The sequence below is a fragment of the Macrobrachium nipponense genome, chromosome 24 (genome assembly GCF_015104395.2).
Source record: "Macrobrachium nipponense isolate FS-2020 chromosome 24, ASM1510439v2, whole genome shotgun sequence".
NCBI classification, from domain to species: Eukaryota; Metazoa; Arthropoda; class Malacostraca; order Decapoda; family Palaemonidae; genus Macrobrachium; species Macrobrachium nipponense.
The window spans coordinates 40,475,444-40,489,083 of NC_061091.1; the positions used below are offsets into that span (position 1 = coordinate 40,475,444).

Below are 13,640 nucleotides of genomic sequence, written 5' to 3' on the forward strand. Positions count from 1 at the left end.
AGGACTGGACTATTCTCCTATCTTGAGACTTTAACTTTCCTTTCGTAGACTGGAAAGAACGAATAGGAGATTGTGGTTGTATTTATACATATAAAAAAGAGAGTAATAGTAGTGCAGAAGATAAGAGGCAATTCGAAAAGCTATTAGATATGCTACTAGAATACAACATTCAACAAAAAAATCACCTGCCAACAAGAAAGGAAAATACTTTAGACCTAGTATTTGTGAACGAGGTGAATTGTGTTAAAGAAATAATTGTTTTGTAATGCGAGTATTTCAGACCATAATGTCATAGAATCAACAGTCCATTCCAAAGCAAGTGAAAACAGAGATAAGCAAGAAATGAAAAAGTGGGAAGGATATGGAAAATGCAACTTCTACAGTAAAAATATAAAATGGTCAGAAATAAATGAAGAATTAAACAAAGATTGGGATAACATTTTCGTAAGTGATGACATAAGGGTAAATACGGAGATATTATATAAAATATTAGAGTAAATAGTGGATAAATATATACTGAAGAAAAGTAAACATCAGTCATGCACACCAAGAGTCAGAAGGATCTTGTTCCAGAAAATCTGAAAGTGGAAAAAAGGTCTTGCAAAAGACAAAAATGAATGGAAAGTTATAGAACTAAAAAGTAAGATAGAAAATGCAGAACAAAAGATTATACAATCAAAAGAAAATGAAAAACGGGACTTGGAAGAATAAACCCTAGTAAATATCAAGCAAAACCCCAAACTCTTACGCAAAAAAGATGAATAAAAGATGAAAAGAAATAGGCCCTCTAAGAATTGAAGGGAGATTAACGAATGAAAAAAAGGAAATATGCAACATATTGGCAGAACGATATAAGAGAAAATTCACCCCTAGAATTGATAATGAAGATAATGATATAGAAGTAAGGGACAAAAATAGTGAATATTTAGCTGACATAGATATTAATGAAGCTGATATTGTGCAGGCTATTAATGAAATAAAAAATGGAGCTGCTGCAGGGCCTGATGGTGTCCATCCTATTTTGTTAAAGAAAGTAGTTCATTCTATCGCAAAGCCACTTGCAATATTATTAAGACAAAGTGTAGATACAGGCAAGATTTATGATGAGCACAGATTAGCATATATTACCCCTACTTTCTAAAGTGGATCAAGACTAGAAGCAAGTAATTATAGGCCTGTGAGTCTAACATCACATATTATGAAAGTGTATGAAAGGGTAATGAAGAAAAATATAATGAAACATTCAATAAAAAATAATTTGTTTAATATAGGACAACATGGTTTCGTACTCAGAAAAAGTACACAAACCCATATGTTAGTCCACCGTGAGAACATATACAAAAATATGAAAAGCGGATATGAAACAGATGTGGTTTATCTAGACTTTGCAAAAGCTTTTGACAAGGTAGACCATAATATATTAGCGAAGAAAATTAGAAAACATAATATAGTGGATAAAGTAGGAAGATGGTTAAAAAAATTTTTGCACAACAGAAAACAGATAGTTATTGCAAACGATGAGAAATAGGATGAAGCTAAGGTAATATCTGGTGTGCCACAAGGTACGGTGCTAGCTGCATTACTGTTTGTTATTATGATTGCAGACATAGACAGTAATGTTAAGGACTCAGTAGTGAGTAGTTTCACCGATGACACAAGTATAAGTAGAGAAATTACTTGTGATGAAGATAGGAACGCGCTACAAAGAGACCTTAACAAAGTATACGATTGGGCAGAGGTAAATAGGATGGTATTCAACTCTGGTAAATTTGAATCAATAGATTATGGTGACAGAGAAGGAAAGCTATATGTATATATGAGACCTAATAATGAGACAATCACAAATAAGAAAGCAGTTAAAGACCTTGTCGTGATGATGAATAGGAACATGTTATGCAATGATCAAATAGCAATTCTATTGGCAAAATGTAAAGCAAAAATGGGAATGTTGTTACGGCACTTCAAAACAAGAAAAGCTGAACACATGATTATGCTTTATAAAACATATGTTCGTAGTCCACTTAAATATTGCAATATGATATGGTACCTACACTATCAAAAGGATATTGCACAAACAGAGAGTGTACAAAGGTCCTTTACAGCTAGAATAGAAGAAGTTAAGAACCTTGACTACTGGGAAAGACTACAATCCTTAAAATTATATAGTCTAGAAAGGAGAAGAGAACGCTACATGGTAATTCAGGCATGGAAACAGATAGAAGGAATAGCCGAAAACATCATGGAGCTAAAAATATCAGAAAGAGCAAGCAGAGGTAGATTATTAGTGCCCAAAACTATACCAGGAAAAATAAGGAAAGCACACAGGACATGAATCCATTACGCACCAGCATCGATAATGCAGTGTCTATTCAATGCGTTGCCAGCTCATCTGAGGAATATATCAGGAGTGAGCATAGATGTACTTAAGAATAAGCTCGACAAATATCTAAGTTGCATCCCAGACCATCCAAGATTGGAAGATGCAAAATATACCGGAAAATGTACTAGCAACTCTTTGGTAGACATTAGAGGTACCTCACACTGAGGGACCTGGGGCAACCCGAACAAGGTAAGGTAAGGTCTCTCTCTCGTGTCCCTTCTGTCATCGGTGAACTTTCTTTGGTTAATCACTTTAAAACTTTCCTCTATTTCCGAGCTTATCTTGGTAGTTTTGTACAAACCCTCATCATACTCCAACCAATATAGCAGTGAATAATCTCCTCAAGGCTTAGTGCGTATCAATTGTTGTTCTCTCTTTCTACACAGTCATATCAATAATAATAACAATTGTATAATCACAATCTCTCGAAAAGAAATTTTAATGAACATGTGAATGATTCATACTAATCCTAAAACAAGGTAGAGAAAACAAACTGTTTTGGATTTGCATGTATGACTTTAATAATAATTGGGTTACAGAACTGCGATAGGTTATGTGACACATAAACTGCGATAGGTTATGTGACAAAAAAAAAAATAAATAAAAGAATATTTGCACGCACAATATATTTCCTGAGAGCGACTGAGATATCTTGGTTGGAATCCACATTCTGTAAGAATAGTGTAAAGGCAAAACAGACGAGCGGGCGTGAACACCGGGGAGCGTGGTGTTATGTATGCAAGACGTTATGTAACGAGCGCGGGAAATCTTAGCTCCGCAGACACGTTCAGTTCAGAGCTATTGCACTGTGTTGCATAATGCGTAACTGTTATAAGTATGACCAGTTATTATTGTGTTAGTATCGAGTCCGACACAGAGGCTTCGATCTTATAAATTCTACCTCATGTATGCAGGATATGATTCCTTATTGTGTATAGAGCATCGATGCTCATAGTTGTTAGTTCTATTATATACGCATATTGTATTTTGTATATTCAACTACCCGCTTCTTCAATGTAGTTTAAGCCAATAAACACAAGCAAGAAGACATTGCTTATTATCGCCCCCTTCATCCCCGGAAACAACGGCGACGAGAAATGGAATATTACATCCAATACTAAAAAACACCATCTTTCCCTCTACCTACAGGTAAGAGTGAAGAAATTGTCGTATGGGTCATTAAACTTAAGCAGACCCAAAATAATGACGACAAACATTGGCGACGAGAAATGGAATATTACATCCAATACTAAAACACCATCTTTCCCTCTACCTACAGGTAAGAGTGAAGAATTGTCGTATGGGTCATATAACTAAAGCAGACCCAAAATAATGACGACAAAACATTGGCGACGCAGGTGACGAACTCGTAGCAGTCAAATGGAGCCTATAGCCTACGCCTAATCTCCTAGGCAAGAAGCGGAAGACGACGACCCCAATCGGACGAAGTCTACCCGAAAACGAAGAATCTCTACCTAGATGCCTTCATCACACTCAAACCAAGCAACGCTGTGCCAAGTCAGGAGCGTCAACACAATAAAAAAAAAGGGTTGGTTTAGAGAGTAAAAGTGCAACCGGTATGTCTATGCAAGTGTAGCCTACAAGGTAAAAAAAAAAGAAAAGAACTTCCAAATTCCTAGCCTAGCCTAAACTTCTTAGTATCACAGCAAAAATGCCGATAGATGTCCAAAGGTTAGACAGCTTTAGCATCGGTGATGATCCTAAATCAGTGGGTACAAGATGGAAAAAGTGGATAGGCAGCTTCCAAATTTATTTAGAAGCACTAGGGAAAATAAACGAAAAGCAGCAGAAGGCTTTGTTACTTCATACTGCAGGTTTAGAAGTTCAGGAAGTATTCAATACTTTGAATTTAACAGGTGATTCATTGCAGGACGCAATTGAAGGGCTCACAAATTATTTTGCTCCTCTAGCAAATAAATACTTTGAACGTTATCAGTTCATAGAAGCATCACAGGAATCAGGTGAGACAATAGATTCTTTTGTAATTAAGTTAAAGAAATTAGCTTCAACGTGTGAATTTGGAGATCTAGAAGACAGGTTAACAGAGCAAATTATAGTAAGAGCTTAGAAAGAAGTTACTGCAAGAAAAGAAGTTAAATTTGCAAAAAGTTCTGGAAATAGCAAGAGCAATAGAAACAGCTAATTACCAGTCCAATGTCATTGTAGGTAAGTCGCATAACAACAGTAGCCAGGTAAATCATGTAGCCTATAAAAGGAGTTACCAACATGCAAAGAAAGGGCAAACAAATGAAACGAGTAAGCCTAGCCCAGGTATATCCAAGTATAACAAGGGTAAACCTAATGCCTACTCACAGAAAAGTCAAAGTCACATAGGGACAAAAAAACCTCAAAAGAAATCGTGCTTTAGATGTGGTAAACAAGATCATTTTAGCAATGATTGGGATAAGTGCCCAGCGTCAGGTCAGACGTGCAATAACTGCAGGAAGCGTGGTCATTTAACAAGTCAGTGTAAATTTGCTAAGCAAAAGACCACAAAACAGATCAATAGAACCGTAGATTCAAATGACGGCTTTAGCTCAAATGAAGAAAGTGTACATAAGACCACAGAAGTAGAACAATTTGCATTTCACATTAATTCTGTGAACAAAGATGCACAAGAACGTCTTATGGCTCAGATAGAAATAAATGGGAAACTCACACCCATGCAAATAGACACAGCTGCAGATGTGACAATAATTTCTGAAAGAGTAGCACAAACGATACCTAACCTAGTGATAAGACCTTCAGACAAAGTGCTCAAAAGTTATAATGGTACAAACATAAAAGTAGTTGGTTCTTCACAAGTGAAAGTTCAGTACAAAGATCAAGAGATAGGTAAGTTACCATTGACAATAGTCAAGGGGCAAGGACAGACATTATTAGGATTAGATTGGTTAAGATGCATAAAATTAGATTGGCCTAGTATTCTAAGGGTTACAGGTACAAAACAAGAACCAGCAGAAGAAATTTCATTAACTAATCTTCTATCAGATTACAAAGAAGTATTTGAAGACAGAGTAGGAACAGTAAAGAATGCACAAGCAGTCTTAGTTTTAAAGGAGAATGCTACTCCTAGATTTTCTGCTCCAAGACCAGTTCCATATGCATTGAAAACAGCTGTGGAAACTGAAATTAGAAGGTTAGAAAGTGAAGGTTCATGGGAAAAGGTAGATTATTCAGATTGGTCTACACCATTAGTTCCAATTGTTAAGGAAAACGGTCAAGTTAGGTTATGTGGAGATTACAAGGTGACATTAAATCCACAATTGCAAGTAGCACAACATCCATTGCCAAATCCTAAAGATATGTTCGCAACTTTGTCAGGATGCTCAGTATTTTCTAAGATAGATCTTAGACAAGCATTTCAACAGCTATCCATGGATGAAAATTCCCAAAAGCTATGTACTGTAAACACACATTTAGGGCTGTATCGTCCAAAAAGACTTCCCTATGGTGTTGCTAGCAGTCCAGCAATATGGCAGCAAACAATGGACAAAATATTTGCAGGTATGTCAGGAGTATTCATTTTCATTGATGACATATTAGTAGCTGGCAAAAACAAAAAAGAGCATAGAGAAAGGTTATGTGCAGTTCTAAAGAAACTAAAAGAACACAATATCAAGGTCAACCAGAGTAAATGTATTTTAGAAGTTGACTCGGTAGAGTATTTAGGCTTTATTGTAAATGGTAAAGGTATTCATAAGACTCAAGATAAGGTAAATGCAGTGCGGTCAGCAAAGTTACCAGAAAATGTCAAGGAATTGCAATCATTTTTAGGTTTAGTAACATTCTATGGTAGTTTCATTCAAAACTTAGCAACAATTGCACACCCATTATACAATTTGCTGAACAAAGATGTAAAATGGAATTGGACAAAGGAATGTCAAAATTCTTTTGAAAGAATCAAAGCAGAAGTGACATCACCCACATTCTTAGTACATTATCAAATGGATTTGCCAGTAAAGTTGGTTTGTGACGCCTCAAACATAGGATTAGGTGCAGTACTAGCACATGTAATGCCAGATGGTACAGAAAAACCAATAGCTTTTGCCTCTAGGGTATTGAACAAAGCAGAGAGAAACTATTCACAAATAGAAAAGGAAGCATTAGCACTAGTGTATGGAGTGAAAAAGTTCCATATGTATCTGTATGGCAGGAAAAGGTTCACATTAGTTACAGACCACAAACCATTATTGATGATTTTAGGTCCAAAGGCAAGTTTACCGACGTTAGTAGCTGCAAGACTACAACGTTGGGCAATCATATTAGCGGCATATGATTACAACATAGAATATAGACCAACATCTAAGATGGGTAATGCAGACGCTTTGTCGAGATTGCCTGTAGACAAAGCACCAGAACAATATGAGGAAAGTATTCTTTTGATTTCTGCATATAATTTACCTATTACAGCTAAGGAAATAGCACAAGGTACAAAGAAAGACCCAGTACTTTCAAAAGTAGTGCAGAGTCTAATAACTGGCAGAGATATTTGTGCAGAAGATGCCAATTGTAAACCATACAAAGAAATTTGGAATGAATTGAGTGTAACACAAGAATGTATTTTGAGAGGATCAAGAGTAGTGATTCCAAATGCATTAAGAAATAGAGTTCTATCAGAAATACATGCAGACCACCAAGGTATTGTCAGATCAAAGTCAATTGCTAGAACTTATGTTTGGTGGCCAGGTGTTGATAGGGACATTGAAAATTTGGTTAAGAAGTGTATGAATTGTGCATTACAACAAAACAATCCAAAACCAACACGAATGCACCCATGGGAATTACCCAGATACCCGTGGCAACGTATACATGTAGATTTTGCAGGTCCATTTTTAGGATACTCGTATCTAATATTAGTAGATGCATATAGTAAGTGGCCAGAAGTTATACCAATGCAAACAACTTCATCGGTAGCAACTATAAGATCACTCATGCAAATCTTTGCAACGCATGGTTTGCCAGAAAGAATAGTGACAGACAATGGCCCACAGTTTACTTCACAGGAGTTTAAGGAATTTCTGAATGTAAATGGTATACAACATACATTATCAGCAACTTATCATCCATCCACGAATGGTGAAGTGGAAAGATTTGTTCAAACTTTCAAACATAATATTAAGTGTAGACAAGCAAATTCTGATAATGTAGCATCTCACATTGCAAAGTTCCTATTATCCTATAGAACAACCGTACATAATACTACGGGTGTAACACCATCTTATTTGTTGATGGGGAGGAGGATCAGGAATAAGTTAGATCTAATGTATCCAAGCTTGCAGAGTCAATTAGAACAGAAAGGTTATGATCAAGTAAAAAAAACTTCCCAATGTAAGACATTTCGCTCCTTCAGGTTATGTCATGGTAAGGTCATACAACACACCAGAAAAATGGGTACAAGGAGAAATTGTCAGGAAGATAGGTAATTTACATTATGATGTTAATGTCGGTGGAAAGATTGTAAAACGTCATGTTGATCAGTTGCAGTCATTTGGTACAAATCATACAGAAGTACAAGTTTCAAATACCTCAGACTTAAATAACTCAGATGTGCAAACTGCTCACCAAGATGTTCAAAATCATGCAACAGCTCAGAACACACCTATAGTACTCCCTAACAGAATGAGTAGAGGAAAACCTCCTGAAAGATTTAGATTTGTAAATGTGAGGAACAGTTGTTTCTTAGTCACAGTAAAGGGAGAGGAGACTGTTATGTATGCAAGACGTTATGTAACGAGCGCGGGAAATCTTAGCTCCGCAGACACGTTCAGTTCAGAGCTATTGCACTGTGTTGCATAATGCGTAAATGTTATAAGTATAACCAGTTATTATTGTGTTAGTATCGAGTCCGACACAGAGGCTTCGATCTTATAAATTCTACCTCATGTATGCAGGATATGATTCCTTATTGTGTATAGAGCATCGATGCTCATATGTTTGTTATGATTCTATTATATACGCTTATTGTATTTTGTATATTCAACTACCCGCCTTCTTCAATGTAGTTTAAGCCAATAAACACAAGCAAGAAGACATTGCTTTATTATCGCCCTTCATCCCGGAACCTCGGCGACGAGAAATGGAATATTACATCCAATACTAAAACACCATCTTTCCCTCTACCTACAGGTAAGAGTGAAGAATTGTCGTATGGGTCATATAACTAAAGCAGACCCAAAATAATGACGACAAAACACGTGGTAGTTGGACAAATTCACCCGGGCTCACCTGCCACACAGCAGAGTTGACGAATAGGCAGACTTGCCCGACGTCGATGCCAGTACACTCTCGAGTGTCGTACGAAAAAACATGGTGGCTAGTATTTATCAGAAAAGAAACTGTGGTGCTGCATAATAATTTGCGTATGTATAAAAAAAGACGAGCATGTGGTCCTTCTACTATTCTGATAGGCTGTGTAAAATCCTCATTTTTTAGGACCTTTATAGCTGTTTTTTCTCGTTCCTTATGGTGCAAAGATTGGCTAAATAGTAGAGATGTTTGCGAGAGCCACACAACAATAGTACGTAACTACAATATGCCTATGAACATTATTATAGAAACTACTATAAGAGAATGAGTGCAAGTACATTCCATTATGGCCACCGATTCCATGCACTCCTAGCAATAGTAGAGCCATACATCCGAAAACAAGATACAAACCTGCGACACAGCAAAAAAGCAGAAGCTCGATTGGAAGCAACGCTGACATTTTTTAGGCCTTTCTTATAAACTTACAAAATCGAACAGTAACAATAAAGCCTTTCATATATGAACTGTATTTCAGTGCTCAACCACCCATAGAAATGAAAGACATTTGTGAAAAGATTCCTTCTCAAAAAGGAAAAAATAAAACTAACGTACGTGGATACCTGATGGTTAAACATAAAAACCGTAAAGAATCATACTAATGGTGCTGTGAATTTCGAAAATCTAATAACTGCAAAGGAATAGCAGTTACCAAAGTTGTGAATGAACATTTACTAATAAAATTTGAGGAGCACAATCATGCTCCTTGTGCAAATGCTGCCAGTGTTGCAAAAATAAGAAATTAGATAAAAATGGAAGCAAAATCCACTAGAGATCAACCGATTCAAATGATTCAGTCGAGCATCACCTCTGCTACATCAAATATTGTGGAAATGAATATTCCTCCTGAACTCAAGCGTACGTTAAATGGTGGTTTATTCCTAAAAAGAGACTCTACGATGGAGAAGGGTCGATTTTTGATATTCAATACAGCCGCAAATTTGAAGAGATTATCAGAAACCCCATTTTGGATTATGGACGTTACTTTTAAAACTGTGCCTATAATATTTTAACAAATGTACACAATTAATGCACCTGTGTGACATTATCTTCGAGGAATAGCCCATAATTTATCCCTTAGATAAAGTTTTTAACTTTTGTATTTATATCCATATCGAATCTTTCATTATGCTGTGAGAATATATTTGTTATTGTGCATTCACACCTGTTCTTTATTAGGTTGTAAATCTGTTTTAATTACAATTGTGTATGAATAACATTGATATTTTTGTTACCCCCAAAATATACAATGGAGACTATTTGTCGGGATTTTGGCTGTCGGGGTTCTAGCATGTCGGGATTTTGGTCTGTTGGCATTGTGACTGTCTGCATATTGGGTGTCGGGATTATGGCTGTCGGGATTCTGCCCAGATCTCATGTATATATGCATGTATGTATATGTATCGATAAAGGCAAAAGCCCCTAAGGGAAGTGACAGAGGGGTGCTCCATTGTTTCTCTTCCCTTCGTGGCCTTGCCTTTATTTATACTACATTCATAGAGTTCCAATTTTTTTTATTTAGTTGTACATGTATATATATATATATATATATATATATATATATATATATATCTATATACTATATATATATATATGTGTATATATCTATATATATATATATAATATATATATATATATATATATATATATATATATATATATATATATATATATATACATACATAATATTATATATATATATAATATATATATATATATATATATATATATATATGTATATATATATATATATATATATATATATATATATATATATATATATATATATATATATATATATATATATATATATTATATATTCAAACTGTTAAGGCATTTGCTTCGTTAATTTGTTTATTTATATAAGATCCAGTTATCTAACCCACTGGCTTTTCTATATTTCCTTGTATACTAAATGCCAAGTCATGCTCAAGTTACAAAGATCTATGATAAAACAGTCCTTTAAATTTTCATTTTATGGGTCCCCTAAGATAACATAGTCTGGCAGTGTCGTACCTCCAGTACTTGCCTGAGATCACCGGGAACTGACTGGTAGTTTCGCTCTACACGTCACGACCATTTCGCTGGTTTGCCCGGTATATGAGCCCGTTGACATGCTTGCCCACCGGTAGGGCCCGCTCGGCTGGACATGCCCTAAATCCCATAGTCAATTACTCGACACCATTTATGATGCTCACTTAATACCCACCTTCCATTTCATTGACAGACTAAGGAGTTTTAACTGAGATGATGGTAGGATGATTAGCCTCGATGTCACATCCTTATTTACGAATGTTCCTCTTGACTTTGTTTTGGAAATTTAAAGAAAATACATGAAGAAGGGGCTATCAGCTTTTTTTTATTCCCTGTGATCAGTTTCTCGACTTGGTTAGAATGTGTGTTGACTGTACTATTTTCAGTTTTAATGATGAATACTTCCAATAAAAAGCTGGTATTTCTATGGGATCACCATTGTCAACGTTTTAGCCAACCTGAGCATGGAGTTCATAGAAGTTGAGATATTAGAGAGATGTAACCTTAACTGTAAGCCTGCTCTGTGGGTAAGATATGTAGACGACATATTTATTATTTTATTTTTTACGGCGACGGCGTAGCCTTAGACTGCTTACTGAATACTGCCAACAACGTTGTTGATTCTATAAGATTTACAGTTGAAAAGGAGATTGATGGCAAGATTTCTTTCTTAGATGCTTTAATTCATAAGGATGTAAACAGTAACCCTTTAAAATTTTCAGCTTTTTGTAAAGCTACTAACAAAGGAAATTATATGCATCATTTTTCCCACCACTCACAAGTTAAAAGGAATGTAATTATTAGCTTTGTTTTAAGGGCACTTCTTATGGGCGACTTCGCTTTTCTAGACGGAGAACTTAACATGGTCGTTGAGACCTTTAGGTCTTTAAAGTACCCTGAACATTTTATCACTGATGCCATCAGCCGGGCTAAACATAAGTGTTATATTGGTCAAGCTAATAAGGAGATGCATATCAAGAAATGTGTATCATTTCCCTTTGACGATGAAGTCTCAAAAGTAGGCGATTACATAAATAAATGCCAAAAGGATATAGAAACTGTTTATACTCATAAAAACCCTTTCGCAAAAGCTCTTATATAGAACAGTAATAGTACCAAGAGAAAAAGGGTATTTACAAAGTTCCATGTCATGATTGCAATGGTTGTTACTACGGGGAGAGTGGTTGAGGACTGGATGTAAGATTATGGGAGCAAAGTGGGGCATATGTTCTGCATGCACAGGGCAGCGCTTTGGTGGCTCATAGTTTTAATTTAGATTTAAACCACATGATTAATTGGGACGGTGCATTCGAGAAGATTAGTTGAAGGTGCTACTATAAACATGGGAATATCTTCTGAAGATAACAAGTCATTTACAAATGAAGACCCTCTTATGAACAGGTTCAGTGCCAAACAGTACTTAAAAGATTTTAATTTCAAAACTGACGTTGCCCGTGTGAGCCATGATGCTCTTTTTCCTCTTCCCCTCTCTCTCCAGATAGCCAACGTCCTTGTGGATGTTTCCGACTATGGCACCCATGCAGTACAAGCAGGGGCAACTTCACGAGTTCGAAGATCAAGGAGGTTAGCGCAACTGCCTGTTGAATTCGGAATAGCGTAATATTCGAACCAGCACTTCGATGATGGGCTGTTATCTTCACGCCCCGCCGACCTTTTTAGATTCTCTTTAAAATGAAACTACCCTCTCACTTTACATTCTAATATGAATACGGATGAGTACGTATGTCTATGATTGTTTTACATAGTAAAATACTCCAATATGTATAATTATGGATTTATATAATAACACTGATTGTTCTTCACGAAATTGTGAATTTCTTAACAATCTATAGTTTGGTGATTGACTCATGAAGGGCATCCTGAGATCTTTTTTAATTATTTATTTAATTTTTTCCTTGATCTAATTTATTTGTGAATTAATAATTCTGTCATTTTCTAATATATATATATATATATATATATATATATATATATATATATATATATATATATATATATATATGTGTGTGTGTGTGTGTGTGTGTGTGTGTGAGAATGTATTTACGTATACAAATATGATTATACTTTATTCCTTCAGTGAACAGAAAGCAACAATCGGCGCAAGAAATGAAAGGCAGTACTACTGGGTGTTTTTCTTTTTGAAAGATAAATGTAGTGAGTGAGGGAAGAAAATGGTATAAAGGCAGAGACAAAGGGACATTTCATTCGAGGAGATGGCCGTTGCAATGTCTCCCAAGACTTGCCTGAGTGACGTCAACCGATCAGATTCTGATAAAGTAGCCTATGTTACATTTATTGCCGGTCAAGCAGATCACCCAAGGAAATTGGATGTCTGTTAGGTAACCAATTTTATCTATCTCACGTGTCTTTGCCTTTCTTTTCTTTTTTATCACTTCTTTTATACCTCAGCAGACGTCTCGAAGGAATCATTGCCTTTGCCGGATCAGGAAAGATATGCTTAGCTGTAACACACTTTCCTTAACTACAATATTTCATGAATGTTCGTAGATATAAAAGAAAACGAACGCAGAAATTTTGAAGTAAATAAATATCAATAGGATTAGAACACCGATGAACTCTTATAAATTTTGTGTGATTATGTCATACTGCATCTTAGACTATATGTCGACATATCTAAGCTGAGGATCTCCTAACCTTCTGAACATAAGCCTAAAAGATTTGAAGAAATTACTAATTTCCTAATCTAAGGGAGGTTTAAGTAGTTTCGATCAAATCATTAAGTCCTAATTTATATTGGTCGTCTGAAAAGGGGGTCAAATGATCACGCAGCGCACTCTAAATGAATTGTATAAGGAGAAACTGTGAACAACATGCAGTTGCAAGCAGCCTGTTATCAAGTGCCACTGCCGAACGTTAA

At 35.8% G+C, this 13,640-nt stretch overlaps 1 protein-coding gene across 1 annotated transcript; it reads left to right on the forward strand.

The window, feature by feature from the left end:
* Nucleotides 1-4,052: 4,052 nt before the first annotated feature.
* LOC135202946 (uncharacterized protein K02A2.6-like) lies at nt 4,053-12,362 on the forward strand. Its single transcript, XM_064232437.1, has 5 exons — nt 4,053-4,362; nt 5,012-5,236; nt 5,393-7,126; nt 7,755-8,065; nt 12,240-12,362. The coding sequence occupies exons 1-5, from the start codon at nt 4,053-4,055 to the stop codon at nt 12,360-12,362; spliced, it is 2,703 nt and encodes a 900-aa protein (XP_064088507.1).
* Nucleotides 12,363-13,640: the final 1,278 nt, after the last annotated feature.